At 42.3% G+C, this 25,661-nt stretch overlaps 1 protein-coding gene across 6 annotated transcripts in view; it reads left to right on the top strand.

Annotated features, from left to right (window-relative positions):
* ITPR2 (inositol 1,4,5-trisphosphate receptor type 2) overlaps positions 1 to 25,409 on the top strand; it is a 489,277-nt gene extending 463,868 nt beyond the window's left edge. For all 6 annotated transcript variants that reach the window (XM_045061584.1, XM_019834732.3, XM_019834731.3 and 3 more), the window contains 2 exons: positions 20,550 to 20,711; positions 21,441 to 25,409. In XM_045061584.1, coding sequence (XP_044917519.1) covers positions 20,550 to 20,711; positions 21,441 to 21,527 — 249 coding nt within the window. In that variant the 3' untranslated portion in view covers positions 21,528 to 25,409. The remainder of the gene's footprint in view (positions 1 to 20,549; positions 20,712 to 21,440) is intronic.
* The last annotated feature ends 252 nt before the right edge of the window (positions 25,410 to 25,661 follow it).

The raw sequence follows: 25,661 nt of genomic DNA, 5'->3' as shown, positions 1-25,661 counted from the left end.
AATTCTAAACAAGGACCCAGATTCCAAAAAATTATTAAGCTTTGGGGTGAACAACTATAATATCTTTTAAAAATACTTATGACTGTCACACAAAGATGTGATCAAATTACATTAAAATCTTAATAGAAAGAAAAGTGTATTTCATATCTGCCCAGTGACATTTATAGGGTGTAGCAGAACATCTATTGGTGAGCTAAGGATAAATTTGAGTTCAGCAGGACCTTGGAAGTCTTGGCTACTAAAACTGGCAAAACCATCAATTTTCCATTCCTGGTGATAAATTTTAAGTCCAAATAAATCTTGTTTGTCAGGGCATTAAAAAGTCTTGTCAGCTCCAAAGTTAAGTAGGCATGCATTCGCTGGCAGTAGACTGAAGCCACAAACTGGGCGAAAGTGCAGACATCCCCTATAATCTAATTTTTAAGTGCAAAGTTATGGCGAAGCCAAAAATGGCTTCAAGGGCAAGGTTTCTTTAACACAATTCATCGTATGCCCATGGGCTTTGGGACCAGGCAAAGCTAAAGGTCAGTATCATTTCTCCAAAACGGCGGGCCTTGGAAAGAGGTGACAAAGAGGCCAGAACAGGAGAGGGTAGAGATAAACCTGATGTGTGGAAGAGGTTCTCTGCATCCTGTTGGGTAAGATAAAGAAAAGGGAGGAAGTAAAAGAGGATTAATAGTGTGTTTAGTAAAATGCAGAAGGGCTAAAACACCCTGGAAAAAAAGCTTCACAGCTTTCTCTCAGAGTAACAGTCCAGATACACAAATGGGTCAGCTCTGACTGTGTGGGAACCACCCCCTAGGAAACCTGACCACAGGCTGCTCTTGCAAAGAAACTGAGAAAAAAAAAACAGAATTTTCCCATTCTGGGGTGGTGTGCCCGTGATTTTCAAGCAGTCGACTTTGAAAGCCAAGTTGACTTGAGGAATTTACGTTTTTGAAAGTGGACGCTTTGTACTTGGGGATATGGAAGAAATGAATGGGCTCCTCATTCGCACAAGGTTACTAAGCCTTGAGGTGGGGCACAGTGGGGGGAAAACCCTCTGAAACTCCCGAATAGCAACTGAAGTGGGAAAATTTAAAACCTCGCATCAGAGTGACTCCTTGCTCTTATCCCTGAAAACCTGTTGACTTCAGGAAGTCGTAGTCCCCTGAGGCCAGTTACAGATGACTCCTTCCACTCTCTGTCCTCTTTGCCCCTAACCTTATGTCCCCACGTTGCTACACCCACACTGCCCTGCCCCAACTCTCATCCTGTTCTCCCCCCACCGAAAGCATGTTATGCATGTTGTTCTCTGTTTCCCCATGAGAGAAAGGCATTGCCCTAGTTCCTCTCCATCATTTTATCAAATCCTGATAGAAATCCTAAAAGATAAGCATTATTATCTGCATCTTCAGGGAAAAAAACTTAAATAATAATCTTCTCTGATCACACACCTAATGAGAGGCAAACCTGGGATTCAGACAGAGATTGGGCTGCCTCCAAAATCCTTCCCTTTTTATTTTTTTAATGTTTATTTATTTTTGAGAGAGACAGAGAAAGACAGAGAGGGAGAGAAAGTGTGCACAAGTGCAGGGGAGGGACAGAGAAAGAGGGAGACATAGGATCTGAAGCAGGCTCCAGGCTTCACGCTGACAGCAGTGAGCCCATGTGTGGCTCGAACTCATGAACCATGCAATCATGACCTAAGCCAAAGTCAGACACTCAACCAACTGAGCCACCAAGTTGCCTCCGAACCTTTCCCTTTTAAATCACAACTTACTTGGGGAGCCTGGGTGGCTCACTTGGCTAAAAATCCAGCTCTTGATTTTGGCTAAGGTCATGATCTCACAGTTCGTGAGATCAAGCCCCTCGTCAGGCTCTGTGCTGTTGGCACAAAGCCTGCTTGGGATTCTTTCTCCCTCACTCTCTCTCTGCCTCTCCCCATGCTGATGCTCTGTCAAGGGAGTAAGTGAGCAAGCCATGGAAAGATTTAGAACCTGAAAGAGCCAGTCTCTGACAGGAATGGGCTGGACAAGAGGAGGACCAGCAGGACAACAAAGGGCGACCAAGGATGTGAGAAGGGAGAGGGATAGACAGGATCATGCCAGGCCCCCCAGTCTAGGAAAGGAGTTTAGACTTTACACTAGGAAAATTTATTCTAAAAAATATATCAGTGCTTTCACTTTTGGGTTCAACGTTAATTATGTGTAGTACACAAAATTCACTCCTGACAAGGAAATGGGTAGAACATACTAGAGTAAATAGTTTAATCCACAGAACATTCACAAGCTGGTCGATTTTCAATTGCTCCTGACCCCAAAGGCAGGATGGGTAGGGGGTAAAGAGAGAACTTATTTAAGATTGCAATCCAACAGCATCCTTTTGACTTCATTCTTTTGCCCTAAACACACCCTGCATATTTCCTTCTGCCTTACGTGGTTGTATCTGAGTGTGTATATAGCTACAGGTCTCTGGGTATGTTCTGTCTTCTGTAGCTCTTCTCTTTACAACACTACAATTGAATGTCGACTATGTCTTAATTTCAGGCCAGCAACAGCAGATGCCCACCTAGCCCACTTATCTAGACTGGCTGCCCTGCAGCCCCTTCACCATCACTACCATGGCACCCTGCCCCTTGCCACCAGCAGCCGATAGCCACAGGGCCCACAACCAGAGACAGTGAACAGGGTTGGTGCCCATTCTAACACATACATATTCCATTTTAGCCCCAACTAGGAATACTGCAGCTTAACTCTGGCACTAACCACTGAGAGCCAGTGTCAACCTCGTAAGTTAGAGGATGTGATCCCCAACAAGAATGCCCTTACTTCAGACACCAACCACACTTTGGGTGTCCCCAGGTCATCTGCATTCCTAATGGACTTACATATGAATTCAGAGATTCTCACCATCCCTACAGGTTCAATGATTCACAAGACCAAGACCCAGAACTCAGGAAAACATTATATTCACAATTACAGTTCTATTACAAAGGATATAAACCAGGAGGACCAGCCAAATGAAGAGATGGATGGGACAAAGTTTGGGGGGAGCTTCCATGCTCTCTCCTCATAGAATCCAGATGTGTCATTCTCCCTGCACATCAGTGTGTTTACCAACCAAGAAGTTCCAGTGTTTAGGGTTTTTATTAGGTGTTTTTTACATAAGCCTGATTTGTTGAGTCATGGGCAACATGATTGAACTCAATCTTCAGCCTCCTTCCCCTCCCCCAAGGTCAGGTGAGCCCCAGGTCCCAACCTTTTAATCATGTGCATTTGGTCTTTTGGTGACTATCCCCTATCCTAAAGCTGGTAGGGTGTGATCCAAGGGGCTTGTGAAGAACAAAGACATTTCTATCATTTGGGAAAATTCCAAGGGTTTGGAGTATCCCGATAGGGACCAGGGACAAAGACCGGTCTGATCCCTTAGTATACAACACTGTCCCAGCCAGGAGATGATGGATCTGGGAATGGGCGAGTCAACAGTGGGAGGAGGGCAGCAGAGGTAGAAGGAAACTGGAGGAGAAATGTAAGGTTAGGAGTAGCTTGTGCTGCTATGGGTGCCATAAACATGTGTGTGTGTGTGTGTGTGTGTGTGTGTGTGTGTGTGTATGTGTGTGTGTGTGTGTGGTTTCAACTCTCAAGATGTGCACCATCTAATTGAGGGGTCAAGATATATACTTAAATCAGGAAGCAATCTCAAAGTCAGCCAATATTGATCGTAAAATGTCTCAGTGCAGTATCTGAGTCCTCAACAGCACCGAGTACCTGTATACAATAGCCAATCATAACCAAGCATTACATGATTTCATCTGACTGGCTCCATCATGTGTCTGAAACAAGTTTTACATGTAAGAATTGCTTTAGTATCTGTTTGAATTTTTTAGTCTTCTCTCAGATTGACTCTGTAAAAACAAATAATCAGGGAAATGTTTCAAAAAGGGAAACATGGATAAAATGCATCAAACCTGAATAACCTACTTTTAAAAATTGAGGACTTTGTTTATGAAACTGCACAAACATTAGGTATACAGCACCTACTGTGGGATCAGCTATTGTTTCCGCGTTGCATTTGTGTAAAACTGCTTTCTGGCTCATGGCTGCAATTCCTGTTCACCAAAACTCTGTGCCTTTTGTGACTTGGCATTGTGTAATTATAATTAGCCAGGAGCCATTATCCAAAAGGAACCACCATCCTCTGAAGTTACAGTATATTATATTCTTCTTTCAGCCTCGCTTGCGTTCCAGGCAGCCCATAGCTCTGCTTCATCTGTTGTAATCCCTCTTGTTCATCCTACCTGAAATTATCTCACTTCTTTTCACCATGTAACAGCTGCTTGGCACGATTGTGTGTCATCACCTATGGCTGCTGTTCCTCACCGTGTTCAGGACGACATGGTCCATTGACTCAGCTAATCAGCAGTTGATGCATTGAGGGCCATGATGAAATTCTTTTTAAGCTGTGTGCCATTCTGTAGTTGGTCCAAGTCCCAGAGCCAGCTAGACAGTGGTCACAGCTATACTCTTGAAAGCTATCCTCTAACTGGGAGTTCATTCCCATTTTGACATCATACCTGCTTGCTCCTATCCCAGAAGAGCACATTGATTTAGACTTAATTCATATGTTTTAAATTCAGCATCATTCAATCCACATGATGTCCTATTTGAAGAATCTAGTGAAGAAATTTTAGCTCTTTGATGCTAATGAAAAAGTTTGGCCTCGGAATAAGATTTGTGCAACCTGGTACACCATCTTGGTCCAACTTTGAATTTACTGTTAGGTCTGTGTTATGTTAACGCAAAAGAACCACTCCAGATCTTTATCCTGACCATGCCCTAGCTCTTTGGTGATGGACTTTTGAAACAATTCAGAGGCTGGTAAAGAGACCAGCAATGATAAAGTCTAAGGGAAAAAATTGGATTTTCTAAAAAGGAAAATCAAGGAGAAATTTCAGGGAGTGTTAGCATACATCCATTTTATTTTTTTATTTTTGTAAGCTTATTTATTTTGAGAGAGAGAGAGCATGAGTTGGGAAGGGACAGAAAAAATCCCAAGCAGTCTCCATGCTATCAGTATGGAACTCAACTCAGGGCTTGATCTCATGAACCATGAGATCTTGAACTGAGCCAAAATTGAGAGTCAGGCGCTCAACCAACTGAGCCACCCAGGAGCCCTAATATACATCCATTTTATAAGGGGAAAAAAAGAGAGATGGGACATAATGAAATGAGAGTGGCAAATATGGACCACTTCCATGAGAAATGTGTCAAAACGCATTTCTATAGGCAACTTACAATGACCAGAATACTTAACGACTTCCTAGCTGATTGTACCTCAAAATGGTCCTCAGCAATTAACATACATAAAAGAAATTTTCAATCTATAAGAGACCACTCAGATACTGTTACAGAATTCTTTCATTCTCCTAACTAATTGGTCCAGATACCATAAGTGATAGTTCAGGTTTTAATGGAACCTAGAGGGACCATAGTTTTGACTGTAATGGTCCAGGTTATGCCCCTGTCTCTGCATTATTTTTAATAACATTCCTTTCATGCTCAGATGTATCCCTATTTAGACAACAAATTGTGTGATTATCCCATCAGTGTGTAACATGAGTACAATTAAGGATTTTCATTAAGTTTCATCCAATGACTAGTGATGTTAAAGTATCACTGGTTAGGTCTTGAGTTATCTGGAGTGGTTGTTACCAAACTTCAGTACACCTCAGAATCACCCAGAGGGTTGTTAGAACGCACATCAAGGGGCCCCAACCTTAGAGTTTCTGATTCTGCAGGACTGGGGGTAAGGCCTGGGAACTTGCATTTCTAACCATTGCCCAATTAGTGCTGATGCTGCTAGCCCAGAGGAGACAACACTTTTTAGACCACCAGCTCTTTTCCTCTGCTTGGGGAGCATTTGGAAGACAAAGGGAAAGACTTAAATATAGCCCCAAAGTTAAAAGAACAATTTGAGAAAATGTCTTAATGTGAGGGACTAGTAAAAGAACATCAGCTGGTGAGCAGGCCAGCTACAAACTTAGTATAATCCAATTACACTGGTTAAAGCTCTGTAGTTATGATAACCACAGGGTGCACTCTGCACTGAGCTGTGCTGGTTGGTTTTGAGATTTGGTGACCATTCATTAGCATGTTCTCAAGGAACAAAAAGAATATTCTTTGTTGTTGCTGTTGCTGTTGTTGTTGTTGCTGTTATTGTTATTACTATTATTGTCCCAAAGGAGGAATTTAAGTAGTATTTTAGAAGATTTACCCATTTCTTTGTGTGACACAAACATATGTGCTCCATACACACACATAGGAGAAAAAAGGCAATGCAGTTCACACAGTAGTCGGTGCAGTTATGACAGATTTTAATTTCATTTGTTGTTGCATTTGACTCTGGTGTTAAAAGATTTGGGGAAATTGTTTTTCTCTAGATACAGTATTTTCCATATAGATATTTTGCATTGACTAGATAGACATTGTTAGAGACACTGTATAGAAATTACAGACACATATTCTCTGAACTCTACATATAAATCTATTATTATTAATTCTACTAGTCACATAAAACAGAGGTGAATATGATGATTGTATTTGAGAGAAATATCGGAGGAGTCCTATCAAAATATCAGATATCAGATAAGACTTGGAAAACGTTTCTGAATGACCTTTTAGAAGGAAATTTATCAACTTGTAGATTCACTGAAACAGGCACTAAATCAAATTATCATTTTTATGATTAAAGCACAAAACAATTGTTATTTGAACCTCAGCATGGCTTGAAACCCCAAACTGTCTCTTAAGATTGCTTCTAGGAGATGAACACATAACGATATCCAGACAGACTCTAATCATAAAGTTTGGGCAGACCCCTCCCTAAGAGTCTAGCCCCCAAATGCTCAGATTTCTCTTTCTCTAGGTCACTCTGAGTCTGCTGCCAGCACAAGCTACTCAGCATTTTCCCAACCATATTGGATATATAAACTGCACTTTTTGTTTTTATTGTTGAGATTTTTTAATTTTAAAAATAGGATGATCTTGATGTAAATATGCTTTTCATTATCATAATCGAGGAGAGTAATATCCAAAGTACTTATGTAAATACAGAATAACAAAGATTCAGAAAGAAGATTATTAAACCCTGAATCCAGTCAACAAAAGTAAATTCAAATCATGGCATCTTGTAAGGTCAAGAGTCTTTTTTTAAGTTTTTTATTTTTAATTCTAGTATAGTTAACGTATAGCGTTCCATTAGTCTCAGGTGTATGATATAGTGATTCAACAATTCTATGCATTAGTCACTGCTCATCATGATTAAGTGTACTCTTTAAGAAAAGGAGTGTCTTTGGTATATTAGGACACTTCCACTGTCATGCTGGTTCTGCCATGATCATCTGGTATGTCACTTTGGATCAGTGGTTTAAGTTAAACTATCCTTAAGGATTCCCTCATCTCTTTTAGTAAAGGACATAATCCAGTAGTGTGATTTTTAATGTGCAACAACCACTTCTGGTTGTAACGGGAAAACCCTGATGGTAGCATTTGCCCCTTTCCATGGTGTCAATACTCCCACTGTGGCTGATCTCAAGCTACCAACACGGTATCACTGAATATAGTTGTTGGAACACAATGGCATGACCCAGTTCTCTTCTCCGGGGGAAGAGCCCTGAGGTTCTGGCCCAGTAATTCATTTAAAGTCTGGACTATCCAGTCTGTTTGCTCACATTAATCATGCTAATGAGAGATTTCGAGCTCTGTGAATGCAATCTTATCCTGCAAGAAATGGTGCTGTCAAGTATACATTTTCAAACACCCATTTACTGACTTCGAAGCCCTCTTGGCTGACGTTATTCCGGTAGCCCCGTTCCTACCACTCTTGCCAAAGCCACCATTAATGCCCACCTGGAGACAGTGTCTCCCAATGAGAGTCTCTACCATGTCTATTCTCCATGTAGCAGCCAAAGATTTATTGTATTTGTGTGTGTGTGTGTACACGAATGTATGTGTATGTATTTTTGCTGTAAACCAGGAATTGCCATTCATCTGTTGGGAGCCAAAATCCTCCTGTATCTCCCTCTGTATACAGGGCCCTCCATAACTCATGCCTGTTCACATCTGGCTTCTTACCTCCTACCACTCTCTGTGTCTCATGTGGTGCCTCACTCTTGTTACACAAATCTTTCTTTTCTTCAAATACACGAGCATTGTTTTCATCCCTGGGACCTTTGCATTATGATTTCCTTTGCTTGAAACTCTGTCCCCTCATTTCTGTGTAAAGCTATTTCCTTCTTGTCCATCAAACATCATCTCCCCAGAGCAGCCTTCATGGTCTGCCCAGCTGACAGTAAGGGCCTCTTCCCCAAGATTGACAGGGATGTCCACTCTCATCACTGTTGTTCAACATAGTACTGGAAGTCTTAGCCTTAGCAATTAGACAACAAAAGGAAATAAAAGGCATAAAAATTGGCAAAGAAGAAGTCAAGCTTTCACCAAGATAATCTTCAAGCCATCATTTTCTTCATAGTATTTATCCCTATCTGAATTTGTTTCATTTATCTTTATTCATTGTCATCTCCCCACCCTTCCATCATTCATCTCCTATTAGAATATAAGCTCGAAGAGGTCAAGGACTCTTTCTGAGCTGTTTACTGTTTTAGCCAGTACCTGGAACAGTATTTACTACCTTGTAGGTGCTCATTAAATGTATGTTGAAGAAAAAGAGAAAAAAAAAAAAGGAGTTTTGATTTGGATTAGTAAAGAACAAAAAGAAAGAGAAATAATTTGTACTAATAATATATCTTATTGAAAAAATCAGGTTACCTTGCTTACCTATATTCATTAGTACCATATGCAACAACTCCTAATCAGCTATTCATTTTACAAACAATATGTGACACGTGCCCATGTCATACAGGTTCTGTCAAATGGAAGGTATAAGAATAAATCAGAAGTGGATAACGAAAAGTTCATAAACTAAGCAGTTCATAAATTTGTCCTCTGTGCAATTGATGGCCCCATAAGCAATAATACCATAAATGGTATCCAAATTAGAAAGGAAGAAGTAAAACTATCACTATTTACAGATGATATGATGTTATACATAGAAAATCTTAAAGACGCCATCAAAAAACTGTTAGAACAAATCAAATTCAGAAAAGTTTCAGGATACAAAATCAGTACATAAAATTCTGTTGTGTTTCTGTACACTGATAATGAACTATCAGAGAGAAATTTTAAAAAATCCCATTTGCAATTGCATCAAAAAGAATAAATTTAACCAAGGAGATAATGAACACTACAAGACATTAATGAAAGAAATGGAAGCAATCACAAATAAATGGAAAGATACTCCGTGCTCACAGATTAGAAGAATGAATACTATTAAAACATCCAGGGGCGCCTGGGTGGCTTGGTCGCTTAAGTGTCCGACTTCGGCTTAGGTCATGATCTCACGGTCCGTGAGTTCGAGCCCCGCGTCGGGCTCTGTGCTGACAGCTCAGAGCCTGGAGCCTGTTTCAGATTCTGTGTCTCCCTCTCTCTCTGCTCCTCCCCTGTTCATGCTCTGTCTCTCTCTGTCTCAAAAATAAATAAACGTTAAAAAAAAATTTTTTTAAAAACATCCATATTGCCCAAAGCAATCTAGAGGTTCAGTGCAATCCCTATTAACATTCCAATGACAGTTTTCACAGATATAGAACAAATAATCTTAAAATTTGAATGGAATTACACAAAAAAATTCCCAAATAGCCCAAGCAATCTTGAGAAAAAATAACAAGGCTGGAGGCATCACACTCCCTGATTTCAAACTATATTACAAAGCTATAGTAATTAAAACAGTATAGCACTGGCATAAAAACAAACACATGAATCAATGGAATGGAAGAAAGAGTCCAGAAATAAGCCCATGCATATATGGTCAATTAATTTGCAACAAAGGAGCCAAGAATATATAATGGGTAAAGGACAGTCTCTTCAGTAAATGGTTTTGGAAAAAATTGGACAGCTACATGCAAGAGAATGAAACTGGATCACTACTTTACAACACACACACACACACACACACACACACACACACACACACGGTGGGGGGGAGGGGAGAGACCACACATACACATAGGCAATGAAATTTTATTCAGCCATAAAAAAGAGTGAAACCATAGTGACAACATGGATGGACCTCAAGGGCATTATGCTAAATGAAGTCAGTCAGAGAGAGAAATACAGAATGATCCTTCTTTTGTGTGGAACCAAAAGGAAAAAAAAACACATGAGCTTATAGATACAGAAAAGAGGTTGGTGATTGCCAGGGGCAGGGAGAGGGGAGACGAGATAAATAAAAATATAAAATAACTGAAGCATCAGGCATGGTTGGATGCAGGATGTGAAAATAATTAATGAAAAATGAAGATCAGGGCGCCTGGGTGGCTAAGTCAGTTAAGCGTCTGACTTTGGCTCAGGTCATGATCTCACAGCTTGTGGGTTCGAGCCCCGCATCTGTGCTGTCAGCACAGAGCCTGGAGACTGCTTCAGATTCTGTCTCCCTCTCACTCTCTGCCCCTCCCCCAATCATACTCTGTGTCTCTTTCTTTCTCAAAAATAAATAAAGATTAAAAAAGAAAGAAAAGAAAAATGAAGATCAGATACCAGCTAGGTAATGAAAATTGCTAGCTGTCTTCTCCTTGGTAGAGATTTCAGCCTAAAATCATATGCCAAATGCAGCTTATCCCTGACCCCTCCACTGATGAGAACTATAGAGGTGCCACAGAGGTTTAACCTCTGGTGTGAGCAAGGTGGCTCCCACCAGGCTTCCAGGACTTGTTCATTTACTAACCATTGAGCAGTTTACTAGACAATTACTAAATATTCCCATTACCATACCCAGTGCTTGAGCTAGAGGAATGAGTAAGGCAGACACAAACTCCTGCCTTCATGGAGTTCATATTTTAGCAGAGCCAATAGACATGGCATACAATAAATCAGTATATTATATGGTGTGTTAGAAGGTGACTCCTGGTATGGAGAACAAATAAACATGGGTGAAGGGGATGAGAAAGCCACGCGTCAGAGGATTGTCCATGACAAAGTCAAAGAAACACAACTTTGAGGAAGGTGAAGACAGATAATGTGAGGAATTTCAGAGGGACGGAGACCTGACATTTGTTTTGTGTCCGCTTGCTACTTGCAAGAGGTTCATCCAGGACTAAGTGAGGGCCTAGGGGGTGGCCCAGAAAGAAATTGGAGAGAGAGTAACCTGGAAGTGGTATAGATAAAACAAGATTAGTTGTAAATTAACCATCATTGAAACTAGATGATGGGTATAGTCTAGTCACCAAACTTATTATTTGGAATTTTCCTTGATAAAGAAAGGCATAAGAATATTTATTATGAATCTTTTCCAGGATCATTAAATAATATAATGGCTCCATAGCTCACTGTACTGGGACGTGTCGTAATACATTTGATCATTGACCACTTTGTTGACACTTAAACTATTCCCCATTTGTTGCTATTACCACTAACACTGATAAAACTCTTCTACGTGATTCTTTGGGTGCATCCATGATTATTATTTTTACTTAATTCCATAAAAATTAATATCATAATTATTATCTAATTATATGCTACTGAATATAATTATTATGTCATAATTAATTTGCTGTATGACTTGGAGAAGGCCCTCAGCCTTTATTCTGGACAAAATTGGCCAGTGTTAAGTAGCACTTGGCCGTTAATTTCTTGAAGCTTGTACCAGCCAGGGTTCCTCATCGCAAACAATAGCAACTGACTCAGGATACCTCAGGGAGAAAAGGAATCTGTGAGGGAGGCCGGGAAGGAGGGAAGGATAGGGAACAGGAATGGGAAGCAAGGTACGTTCTCAGGGGCCGAGGTCTCTGCTCACAGTCCAGCCTGTTGTCCGTGATGAGACCAGCCACTAGCCACCACGGGCACAAAGCTAAACCGATGGGATCTCATCACACCTGTATCCTCACCTGTTTTTCAGGTCACTACCCAGAGCCCTGCTCTTCAAACACTGGTGCATTTTCAGGTTACCTGGTTAGGCGGACTTTGAAGATCACAGTTCTCTCAACCTCCTAAATAGCCAAGGCCCACCATCTGGCATGCAGACCCCCCCTAGGGAATGACTTTCTGGTCAGCCTGGTGCATTGCAGTGCCTCCTGCCCATTGCAGGAGAACAGTCCCGGTTACCGGCTACCTTTACCACTACCTCGTGCCTCTACCAGTCTGGAAACGTCTGATGACAGAAATCTTGACCCATGAGTCTTTGAAACTCCAGAGCCTAACACTCTTCCTAACATGCTTTTGTAAAAGTTTGTGGAACTGTTTTGACCCTCTTTTCCGTCAAGGAGGTCCATGCTCCCCTGCTTCACCCTGGCTCCCTGAGGTGAGGAAGCCACAGAGAGAGGGGACTTCATGCTTCCACCCCTGCAGAGGCTGGAGCCTGTGAGGCCGTGATGCAGTGCTGAGCATCCCTGCTACCCCCGCTCCCTCCACCCCCCCGCTCACCCTGCACTGGCCACAGGTCATGCCCACTCCCTCCTCAGCTATGCTGCATAGGAAACGGGCGGGGGGGGGGGGCTGTAGAATTGGACCAGCTTCCAGTCCCTCCCAGCTGTCACTTTTTGATTCCAAACCTGCAGCCCTGCTGGGACAAACAGCCCTGTTAAGTCATTTTCACAAGCACACACCTCTCCTTCACTGGACCTTTTTCTCTCCCTGCCTTCCGGAGCAGCGACTACTTCCTGGCAGGCTCCCAGGCCAGCAGCCCCCTTCCCATCTACACCCTGGAGATGATGCCATGGAAGGGGGTCAGGCAGGAGCAGAGCAGCGAAAGCAGTGGTTGTTGCTCACTGAGCATCTGTTAGGTGCCTTACACAGGCACAAGGTAAGGGCCCCACACCTGTACACGTATGGCCCCAGCAGTCCAAGGATACTTTATGTTTGTATAGGGCTTTGTAATGTTCCAACCACTGTCACGTACATAATGCAAGCCTGATATCTGAGCATTTAGATTTTAAACATATTTGAACATCTGACAATGACACTCTAAAGAGATTTTGTTGTTTTGTCAAATCATTCAATACAGATTTGCTTTGGGTAACTAACACATTTAAAACTTTTCAAACCACACAAATTTGGTACTCTACGTTACATTTGTCAGAACCCGTCAGTTGCAGAGGAAGAATTTAGGGAGATACAGATACAGAATAAACAGAGAGCCACAGAAGGAAGATACAGTTAATAAGGACAGGCAAACGAATCTTCCAGTCCCGTAACATGTTATTTTTCTAAATTTGTCCAATCCAGGAATAGTGTTGTAACTTCAAAGGATACAGCTAGATCTTTTCTGTCACCTCCAGTTCCTAAAGCTTGTCAGACAAGTGTATATTTTCCAGCTCACCCTTCCTTCTTCTGAACCCCCATGAGAACCAGCCTTTATGTTGCCTACATTGAGCAATGTTTGTCATATGCAGGTGGGGTATTCAAGACTGGGAATGAGACTAGAAACCCAGATGCCAGTGTCCTGGGTGTCCCTTAAGTTTTTGAGGTAATGCCTACCCTGCCATCAAGGTCACCATGTTGCTGAGAGGGTGAGAAGCGCCCCACGCTGCTACGTCATTAAGCTGAGACTGGCATGGGGTACTTGAAGCACTCCCCCGTAACCAAAACGATTACTTCCACTTCAGAAAGACTCCTTGTTCCAGGTTGTTTTTGTAGGTCTGAAGTTCCAGGAAAGCAGCAATGGTGCCTTTCCCTCGGGGACCTTCCGACTTACTTCCAGTAAGTCAGTAGTATTTGCATTGCTAGTGTTCCTTTGGAGAGCCATTTCTGCTGACATCTTCAAACCAGAAGGCAAAGAGAGGAATGCAGGGGGTCATACTGAGGCTTTGGGGAAATGGTTACACTTGTCAGCTTAGGAGCCATCGTAAATGATTGCAGATCGGAAAATGCAGTATAAACATGAGGCTTAGAAGAGAGAGAGATGGGAAGAAGCAAGACCTTAGCAAACATGGTCTTGGGACAGCACATTCAGCAGAGAAAGTGGAAACAGGGCTGTATGAGATGATTTATTGGTACCCCGTCATAATACAATACAGTACGTGGTATGTTCAGTGTGTTACCCCTCGTTAGCAGTATTTTAGAGCACTCAGCAAATCGCTGTGAATGTCAAGCGTTGATGCATTGTCATCAAGTATCTGCATATGGATCTGATGGCCTCCCTAAAGAATTTGTGTTTCTCACGTTCAATAAGTAAGCCTTTAGCAGGCTTCAGAGGCAACCAAGGGGTGCAAGTTATTATATTCTCACTGTAGTCCGTTTTCCTTGGCAATGTCAGAAGCTAAGCACTGACCGCTCTGTTAGATGTAGAGAAATAGTCCCGTGTATTGAAAGGAACATGAGATTTCCAGTAGCACAGGGTGGAGGCCAAAGCCTGGCCCAGCCACTTTCCATCTGTGTGACCTCGAGCAAGTAACTGATCCTTTTCCTGCCTCAGTGTTGTCGTCTATAAAACGGGCATGGTAACAATCTCTAACTTATGGAATTGTTGTAGTTATTGGCCATAGCATGGCTAAAGTGCCTGACACTTGCTAGGCAGCCAACAAGTGGGATCTATAACTATGTTGTGGATAGAATATACCCTTGCTTTCTATTCAGTTTACCAGCTAGCAACTTTTAATGTGTACCTAGTAGAGCTAAAAACACATAAGGCAACTTCACCAAAACTTGGCTCACTGAAATCAGTCACATTACTTCTTCTTCTTCTTCTTCTTCTTCTTCTTCTTCTTCTTCTTCTTCTTCTTCTCCTCCTTTTTTAGTTTATTTATTTTTTGACAGAGAGAGAGAGAGAGAGGCAGAGAGAATCCCAAGCAGGCTCCACACCGTCAGCGCAGAGCCCGTGAGATCAGCTCACGAACCGTGAGATCATGACCTAAGTCGAAATCAAGAGTAGGACACTTAACTGACTGAGCCACCCAGGCGCCCCTCACATTACTTCTTAATCTCACTAGGATGTGGAGGGAAATCATCACAATCTTACATGTCCTTGAGTCTGTGGCCGATTAAGCATCAGCGGGGATAGATTATATAAAATCTATCCCAGTACGTAATGTGGAGAAGCTTGTCCAGAAGGGGCAATCAAGTGCAGGGACATCTGCCACTGTATATAAGACCTCAAGGAAACCTAAACTTTCTAGGTTTCAGCCTGGGCAACTATAATATGCTGAGCTTGGGTTATGTGGTTTCAAGGTTGCGTCTAGCTGAAATGTTTCTGTTTGCTCACTTGGCGAGCTCAGGGCTTGTCTCAGCACTTTGAGTTGTAAAGCTTTCCTTGAATTCCTAGCTCACAGAATGCTGAGCCGGAGGGGACATAGAGATGACCTGGGGTATCATTCTCGTCTTACAGATGAGGAAACTGGGACTCAGAGAGTAAGGCCCCCCTCCCTTTGTATCAGCTTGGGGCTGAGCTAAAACCAAAACCAGGTGTTCTGAGTCTTAGGTCCGTGCTCTTTCCATTATACCACATTGCCTCTTCCACACAAATGGGGCTATCACTCTGAAGAACTAAATGTAAGAATAGCACAGCAAGCCTTGAGGGACACCGACACCCTAATCATGTTATTGAATAACTACACAATTAAATAAGTCCCATGGCTCTGACTGTTGGAAGTACTATTTTGAAAGATTCTTACGTTTCCAGTCACCTAGAAAGATTCATTATTTTTAGAATGTAGGGATAGCTAGAGGGTGGGGGCTGGCATGCTCCGTGAGTCCTTTCTCAGAGACGTGACTAGTTCATTTCTGAGCTTTGCATTTTAGAACCCTCAAGAAGCTCTGAGTTTCCACTCGCCCAGTTACCAAGTTCATACATTGTAACCACAGAATCTAACAGTTGATCTGCGACTTCTCTGACTTTATGCTACCCTGTGGTCAAATATTTTCATTCCTGGTGAAAGAAGGAAATGATTTCATATTGACTAACAAAAGTCAACATGGGAATGTACTAATCATGTGCATGATCACAAGATGTACATAGCACATATGAGTAACTGAGAAGTAACGAATCAAGTCAAGCTGCTTTGTTAGATGGCGGACACATTACAAGTTAGCGCAGTAAGGAAGTGGTGTCCTGTTCTGTGTGTCTGTCCTGCGGCTCTGGCTCAGGTGAAAATCCAGAGTCTCACCCTCCTTGGTCCGAGCCTTCCATGGAAGCTGCTCTATCTGCCATTAGAGCAAAGAGGGGGACCTTAGGGTCCACTTTTGACGAAAAAGCTTATGCAGGATTTACTCTGAGAACACTATTGTACTTGAGTTATTTTGGTGAAAAAAAATGTACTTCCCTCATTAATTTGAAGAAACATCAGTTGTGAAAATTATTTTTAAAAGACTGGCTTTAGTTGTAAAAAGAGGACAGAAAACAATTTAACTTGGTTATTTTTTCGGTTTTAGTGAGAGATGTAAACCACTTAAGTCGGGCTCCTTAAAAATTAAGAAAAGGGTCCACAAAGCATTCAATATTGAAAAAAGTCTTAATCACACATGATCTTTTAGTTTCAGTTTATGGTCAGTTGATGTAGAGAGGAAGGCTAGAATGAAACAACAGTCACAGAAGTGGGAGAGAATAGATGGAGACACAAGCACCCAGACAAAAATGGAGAAAGATACAAGCAGCAAGAGAAAGAAAGAGGAGGAGGACCAGAAGGGGATTCGAAACGAACAGCTTCATGGGACTCCGAGAAAGGAGCACAGGGCCTGTAAGCCCGAGCTGTCTGTGGCTTTCATCAGCATTTGGCTGAAGCCTTACTCTCCACCTGGAGTACCAGCTCCACAAACACGGGGACCATGAGGCTCTCGCTTACCATGGTTTCGCCAGTGCCCAACACAGACATGGTCAACATAGGAAGAATTAGTGAATGAATGGATGGACAAAACAACAGGTGAAGAAAGAGAGTGTAGGGAGAGGGAGTCCCGGCCCCGGGACACCTGTGAGAGGATTTGTTCGAAGGTGGCTTCACAGAGTCTCACCTATGTTCTCTAAAGATGTTCTGCAGTCTGCTAAGCCTCAGAGCAATGGTGTGCTTCTGTTTCGGAAACTTTCTGGAAGTTGATGCTTCCACCATCCCGACCCTGGGTATCGCCATGTCAGCTGGGACCTTCTCGCTCCAGGCCCAGCCGTCTGAGGCTCTCCAGCCCTCTGGCCCATCAGCTGCCCCGTCCCCTGCCCTGAAACCCTGTCATGGTACAGACCACCTCTCGCATCCCAGAATGCTGCCTTCTTGGCTCTCCCAAGACCGCCCCTTGTCTTTTAGCCCACTTGGTGGCAGCTGCCTCTTTCCCCAACCCCTCCGTACTGAGGGCCCTGCAAGAGGGTCAGCAGACTGGGTTTCCCTTCACTGAGAAGCCATCACATCTTCACCTTCACGTGAAAATGTCCTTTTTCAAGCCTTTCCCATCACTGCCTTCTAGTAGCTCCTGGTCACATCTGGGACCAGATTTTGGCCCTTGGCCACCCACAGCCTCTTCATCCACCCAACTAGTGACCTCCTTCAGGATGACCTCAGGGACTTTGCACACAATTCATCCTAAGGATCAGCCCCTGCAAATCCAGCAATTTCAAAAAAATGTAGTAAAATACACATAATATAAAATTTACCAGTTTAACCCTTTTAAGCATACAGTTTTACAGCATTAAGTACATTCCCATTGCTATGCAACTGTCACTATGTCCCTCTGCAGAGAATTTGCATCTTCCCCAACTAAAACTCTATATCCATTAAATCCTAACTCCCCCAGTTTGCTGATACTCTAGCAGGTTTAAAGCACTCTCATCCTAAAATCTTCATTTCCTGAAGTCGTTCTACATTCAGAATCTTTTTAAAAAATTTTTTTTTCATGTTTATTTATTTTTGAGACAGAGAGAGACAGAGCATGAACAGGGGAGGTCAGAGAGAGAAGGAGACACGGAATCCAAAGCAGGCTCCAGGCTCTGAGCTGTCAGCACAGAGCCCAATGCGGGGCTCAAACTCACGGACCGTGAGATCATGACCTGAGCCGAAGTCAGACGCTTAACCGACTGAGCCACCCAGGCGCCCCTACATTCAGAATCTTAAATGTTATCGTTCCACCTTCTGTCTTGCCAACAGAGCTGCCTCGTGGCAGACAGGTCTGGGTTGGGGTCCCAGCTAAGCCATTTGCTAACCTCAGTTTCCTCATCTATAAAGCTCCAACAGTAGATGATACTGCAGAGAATATAGATATTAAATAATAAGAGAACTGAAGTTAAGGAGATTGTTGAAAGGACTGAGTGCTTATAGAGCAGTTGGGCCCAGGTCCGTTCTTCTCCATCCTGCCTACCAGGCCACACACTGATGTCCCTCACTCTAGCCAGCCTCTCGCTGACATTTATAGCTTCCCTATACCTTTGTCTTTCTGATACTGGACACACCATCCTGTATCAGTCTGGCTCTCTGCCTCAGATGCACATCCACCTGGGCTGTTGGTAAACAATGGTTTTTGTGGGGGTCACAGTCTGCTAGGCCATCCATCCTGCCCTACAAGCACGGAATGGGCCTGCATTTGGCTCTTCTTCCTGTTTCCCACAATAGCTACTCCAAACCTTTCCCCTTCGGGCCATCTTCCTACCCTGCCACTACTCCAGGTGTTATTGTTCATCTTATTTGTCTCCAGTGACCAGGGTTCTTAAACTATGGTCCACACAGGAATCCTGCACATCCCCAAAGAGGTTCTGATTTGGAAAGAGGTAGCGGGATTGAAATCTGCAATGTTAACAAGCAACCCCAGAGGATTTTGATGTGCATAATGCACAGTCTCCTTTTCACGGAAGCCTGTCCTAAGCCAGAAGCCCCTTGGAGCAGACATATTGTCTTATCTGATTTTCACCTCTAAATCCTGGGCGATAGATAGATCGCGTTGGAAGGATCACTTGAATGAATGAATGTGGCTGTCACTGTGCGCTCCAGTATGTTACCATTCTCCTTTGAAATGCTAATTAGCTACAGCTGTGTAAATTCAGTTTAAAACTTTTTGATATGTTTATCTTTAATTTTTTATCTGTCCTTTCATTATATTGGGGGTAGGGAACTATAAAGAACTTGCTGTTTTCCCAGTAGTGACAATAGCTACAAAGTGGTAGACGAGACTGAAACAGAAGGGCAGAGATAAGTTGAACCTTTCCTCAGGCGGGGAAAGTACTTTTTTGACCCTCATTCTAGTTGATTGGCCAGGCAGAAGTCCTGGCAGCCACTGAGGTGGGCTTTTCTAAAGTGGAAGTGATCTTAAGCAGGAAGATCACTGCCAGGGATGTTGGGAGAAGGTTACCTGGAGAAATAGGTAGGTGAATCGCAATGCAGGTTGGCATACCCAGTTGGTGGTGGAAAGAAAGGCTCACCTGGCTTCAGATCCTAGCTCGGCCATTGCCTAGCTCGCCCAATGGGTGTTAAATTGTTGGGGCGGCTCATCTGTAAAGTGGGGACAAATATGATTTACCTTGCAAGCTCTTTTAAGCATTGAAAAGTGTAATCTAAGTAATGCGCAGTGATTCTATGACGTTAAGCAAGCGAGTTGTCAAGAGAGCTGGGCATCTGGCTAACCACTCGTTTCTGCAGCAGTAGAGGGCTGCACACATACTCACACCCCTACACCCAGTCTGCTTAGAAAAACAGAAGTGGTACCAGCTATTGCCCTCTGGGGAAGTGTAACTCTGAAACCTCATCCTCACTGTAATAAAATGTTTCCAGAGGGAGCAGACAGAGCAACCCAGGGCCATGCCCTTCCACTTCCCTCTTGCCTGAGTGGAGCTCAGAGCCCGTCTTGGGGAAGTGGGGGGTAAACCAGTTCAGCATGGGTGGCTGGAACCGAAACATTTCTTTTACCACCTTCCTATCCTGCCGCCCCTCTCTCTCCTGTGCCGGGGGAGGAGAAACAGCTTATGCCTACAGTACCCACACGTACTTGGATCTGTTGTCCTCAGTCTCCTGACCCTACCTCATCATTCGTCAGGATTCACTGAATGCCCTCTGGGATCGGGGTGCTGTTCTAAATGCTTTATCTGGGACCTTTGTGGGAGCCTGTAGGAAGTTGGAGCCAATATTTAAAATCTTCCCCCAGCTCATGAAAACCAATGTTTAACCCTCACTTCATTCCCACCAGCAGGCCTGGCCAGAAAGAGTAACTTTTGCTTTGAATACTAAGAAACTTTGATCTAAATGTTAATACTGGGGCGCCTGGGTGGCTCAGTTGGTTAAGCATCTGACTCTTGGTTTCACCTACTGTCATGATCTCATGGTTTCAGGAGTATGAGCCCCACGACCGGCTCCACACTGACAGTGCAGAGCCTGCTTGGGATTCTCTGTCTCCCTCTCTCTCTGCCCCTCCCCTACTGGTGCTGTCTCCATGTCTCTCAAAATAAATAAATAAACTTAAAAAAATAAATGTTAACACTAATGAACACCTATAAACCTTCTTTACAGAACTGTAGGCTCCCTTCCATCACTCCCTTGTTCTTGAACACGTGTTTGCTTTTAGGAGAAGAATTTAGACTGGTTTCCTCGGATGCGAGCCATGTCCCTCGTCAGCAATGAAGGTGACAGCGAGCAAAATGAGATTCGGAACCTGCAGGAGAAGTTGGAATCCACCATGAGTCTGGTCAAACAGCTGTCTGGTCAGCTAGCAGAGCTCAAGGAGCAGGTCAGTGTGCTCAGGGAGCCGGGGCTAGAGCTGGGTGGGCTCGAATCATTCACCACCATTGAGTGAAGGGCAGTGAGGGGAGTGCGAGGAGACCTGGACACTCCTGGGGGCCAGACTGTTATTCACAGGGAACTGTAAATTCCAACGAGGAACCCTCACACTGTGCTGTATGAACCACATCCTCGCAAGTAGAGGCTTCCATTTGTCCCATTACCACCTGTGTGCCCCTTCTGCACCCACGGAAGTGGGGGAGAGGAGTAAACGCCAAAATACAAGGGCCTCTTTGCACTTTTTGATAGAAACTGGTATTTTGTGCCATCCTAGCCATTACTAAATACATCGGAACGGCAGATCATCTTCAGAATCTGTCATTTCAATGCTATAATCAACCCTTTCATCGTGTAAAATTATTAGTGGTAGTAAAAATACTATCAAAAGTAACTGTGGTAGCTATTAAAAAGACTAGGCTGACGGTGACGATTGACAAGCAAAGAGCCGCTCTAAAAGAACCATGGTTCCTGTTTTTAACCACAGAGAGGAGTTTGCTTATTTTCTGCTTGTGGAAATTCACTTAAAAAAACATTTTCCCTTTTTTAAAGGTAAATAGATTCTATATGATGCCAGACACAGACTGTAGGTGCTTGGGAAATTTACCCCCAAGTTGTGCAGCCCACCAGCACTGGGGAAAAGTGAGAAAATGAGCTGAACACACTCTCTCTTTTCCCCCAGATGACAGAACAAAGGAAGAATAAGCAGAGACTGGGCTTTCTCGGATCAAACACACCCCATGTGAATCATCACATGCCACCACACTGATACCATGGGGGGGAAGCCGTGACTAGCCTTTCATCAGTGTCCTGCCTGATCACTGAATAAAGAACTGAGATGGAGGGGAGTGAACAGTGCCTATTGTTGAAAGTTAAAAACAACCAAGTGCCAAGATGTGGAGTGGTTTAGCTCTGAGAACAATTTATAACTGTTTTCATGGTTGAGGAGACCAAACTTAAAAGCTAGAAAGCACACATCACGCATTCTTAATGTAACTCCAAGTAGCTTGCTCACATGGAAGCAGAGGGGACGGGAGGCAGGGTGGAAGGGGGGGGGGTGTGGAGCAGAGAGAAGAACTACCTTTTGCTAAATCAACGAGGGAGGCTGTTTTGTCTTAAATACTGACTGCAACCTTCATCATGGTTGGTTGGGACTTCTTTCTTTTAATCATGGCATAGAAGCTAGTGATACATGTATTCAGACTCTGGGGGCTGCATTTTACTAAGGAAAATAATGGAAAAGATTAAAAATGAGGGTTGCAAAGAAAAATGTTAACGCTTCCAAACCGTAGCTGTCACGGGGCTATTCTCTTATCTATCACATGCGACACAATGTATTTACAGCTCCACGACCATCGTGCTTTGGAGCTTCCGCCCCTCATGCTGACAGCACAACTGAGATGTGGTTGCTTTCTCCGAGATTCGGAGGGGCTCTGTCGATGTGGAGCACAAAAGGGGATTTTCATATAACCTGCTCAAAATGTGTTTTACGTCATGTATAGTGTAAGCTTTTTAAAGACTGGGGGAAGTAAAAGCTGACAGGAAGCCCCAGGGAGGAATTTTTGTGAACCTATGTATGCTATTAAAATATATTGAGAATAATAAATGAAAGTGCTTAAAGGTGACAGGGAATATTGAGAAACTTATGATGGTCACATTTCCTTTTATAAATAAGGAGTAAAAGCTTTTGATTCATGTTTGCTGTGCTTAAGGAACTGAGCGGTTTTATTTATCCTATTTCTGCAGTTAGGAAAAAAAAAACTAAGAAATTTATTGAATGCCCAAGAAAATGCAGCATTTCAATTGCACGTTTTAAACTGTATCAGTAAGAGCTTTTCAACATGTAGAAAGATAATAATCTCTTCCCCAAATTGTTTCTATGTTAAATTATGCAACCAGGATTTGTGGAGAGAGAAAATAACCTGCCATGCTCGTAATATTTTTTGAGACTATATATTTAGAATGTTAAAGCAAACTGCCGGTAATGAAAGCACAGGACACCAGACTCTGGGAGATGCTTTGCAAGTTGATCTCTGGTCCCTGCCTCCATAGGAACAAACAATTCTCTCCAGAGTCTTTAAACTCTCAAGTTTTTACCCCCAAGGTTTAAGGTCTGGATGGGGTTTGCTATGACCATTTTGAAGCCTTTGAATGGTTGTCATTTAAACTATTGGCTCTTAAAATTCTCAAATCATGGTATGGGTAGATCATAAAGGATTCCTGAACCAATCCTTCTTCCACGATATTAAAATGTAGATTTGGAGAGAAGCTGTTGAAACCCAGGGCAGCAATTTTTTAGCTGAATCTACTGGTACCTCCCATCCCTCACCCCAGTACTTCCTCCTGTTAAGAATTCTTTACTGTGACACCATAGTATTTTCCCTTACCAGTCACTGAAGGACCATGATCCAAAAATACCAAGAAATTGGGATATCTGTCTGCATGCAGCACAGAACTTTGAGCCTAGTAGGCATTCAACAGGTGTATGAGAAATTCCACTGACGCTCAATTACCCTTAATTCTTTATTAAAACTTTAAACTATATCACATACTTGATTTTTTTAAATGGCGTCACCAAAGCCAAAGTAGACCAAAGCAGCCATTGTTTTAATCCAAGACCATCATTGTTATAACAGTATTAAATGAAAGTACACTTTAAAATATTTTAATGAGAGAGTGTGCAGGTGGGGAGAAGTGGAGAAAATTGGTAAGGATTGACCATACTCTGGTGTGGAAACCCATCTCTTTTTGAACACGAAATAAAATATTTTTGATGTCCGAACATCAGGAGAATAGATTAATTTGTACAGATGAGAGCAACCTGTTTTTCATGGGATGAACTATCTCTTCTTTTCTGGGACCGTGATAGGTCTTTTTTATAGTGAATAAATCATTGGGTAGATAACTGCCATCAACAAATGGCCAAACAGTGTTAGTGGCAGCTCACCATTTCACAGATCTTTTCCCATGAGGAGTATCCAAAAGAGATTGCAACTAACAAGACTCTTGTTCAAAATTGAAATATTTCTCAGTTGTGTTTTCTCTCTTGCCTAAAATCTTGGAGATTGTAGAGCAAAAGAAATAAAAACAAGTAAACAAAGAAGGCACTTTCCAGGCTCTTAAAGTCATGATGTTGCAAGAAGATAATGGGAAACTTGACATGGTAGAAGTTTATATTTGTTATGTATATGTTTGTTAATGCAACTGGAATATTTGACCTAGGCAAGTATCAGTTAACATTTTAATATTTATATAGTGACATTAAAATGAACACAATAATCATTGATTTTGATGTTAAGGGAAATGTTTTACTCTTTAGTTATTAAAATGCATATTAGTTTAAAAAGATCAATTTCTTCTGAATATAATTTTTAATTTCAAAAGGATTTTATTCCCTTGCATGCTACATTGTGAGGCCCAAGAGTTTAATGAAAGTATGTTTCCTAAGTTATAATATCATTTTAGGTAGGAAAATGTTTGTATCATATAAGACTATAATATTAATAAATAAATTATATACATGTAAAAATTATTTTTTCTACCCCTTGAGAAAGTTCATTTAGAAAGGGCTTATTTTCTTGCTTATTGAAATTCCTCTGTTGATGACCAAGATACAGTTTCTAGTAGTTTATTGATTATATCAGGAAGATATTTTGTTCAAGTCAGAACTAATCATGTGTGTATTTCCATATTCTCAGCTCACAATGCATTGTTTTGATGTCTTTTTTTTATAGTTGTTTTATTATCCTATAGTTGTTTTATAGTTGTTTATTACATACTAGGGTTGAGCTGAGTGGAGAGGTTTGTGGTCTTAAGATTTGGTCAGGGAAGGTGGAGATGGATCTTCACTATAATCAGGGAAAAGGAGTAAATGATAGATAATAGGAAGAAAAGGGTTGGCCCTGGAGACTGGGGGGCGGGGGAGGGGAAAGTAAGTAAATATTGTACAGGCATAATGATATAACAGATTACAGGCTCAAGAGATCACACTTAAACATGCATGGAACAATGCTTGGTGGAAAAGCAGCTGTTAAGAGGCATAGTCCCTCAGCTGTTCTTAAACTGTTACGGAATAGCGAATCGACATATTCTGACCCACAGACTAGCTCCAATACATACGACACATGATATGCTTCGAAACAGAGTGGAGAGGACACACGTGCCTATAGGAGCCAGGCAAGTCACTAAAGCGCGTGACATTATGGGGTGTACAACATTTGTAGCGAGTGGGGAGGCTACGGTGAACTCTCTCTTTGCAAAATTTGACAACCATTTCCAGTATTTAGAAAATGCCTGAGGCCATTTGAAGCCCTCTGGTCACTCATTGGCTATCTCTAAAATAATTGTTGGTAAAACCATAGCATTTAGTAGAAGAAAACACAATGCCAAAACCAAGCAGAGGAGCTAATGTGCGTGGGAAACTGGAGAAACCGGAAAACAAAACCAACTGTCATCTCTGAACTGGAGTGTTTTCATGGACTTGAATAGTTTATAAAATTATCGTACCAGTACTTCTCATATCATCACCAATAGACTTTTTTCCTGCTGTAGACTTTTACTATTTCTGCCTCAAATAGTATGATTCTAATAGAATATGTCAAGACCAGATAATTTATAAATTATTATTAATAAATGGGATTTATACAACTTTTTTGTGTGTGACACTTTAAGTGCTTTTTTTTTTTCATTTCTTACCATTTTCCTAAATAATGTATCAGTATGAAAGTCATTATTATTGCTGTTTTACATAGCGAGACATGAAGGGCAAAAAATTGGGTGAGTTGAACCACACTGCACTAATCCAAATGGAACATTTTGCCCAACATTTGTTGGGAGTTGGCTAAATCCCCAACTGGCCAACACCTACCGGCATACGTATACTGAGTCTGGTGCCTCTGAGATG

This window comes from Felis catus, chromosome B4, assembly GCF_018350175.1.
Source record: "Felis catus isolate Fca126 chromosome B4, F.catus_Fca126_mat1.0, whole genome shotgun sequence".
Classification (NCBI taxonomy): domain Eukaryota; kingdom Metazoa; phylum Chordata; class Mammalia; order Carnivora; family Felidae; genus Felis; species Felis catus.
This window is presented reverse-complemented; position numbering and strand designations above follow the sequence as displayed.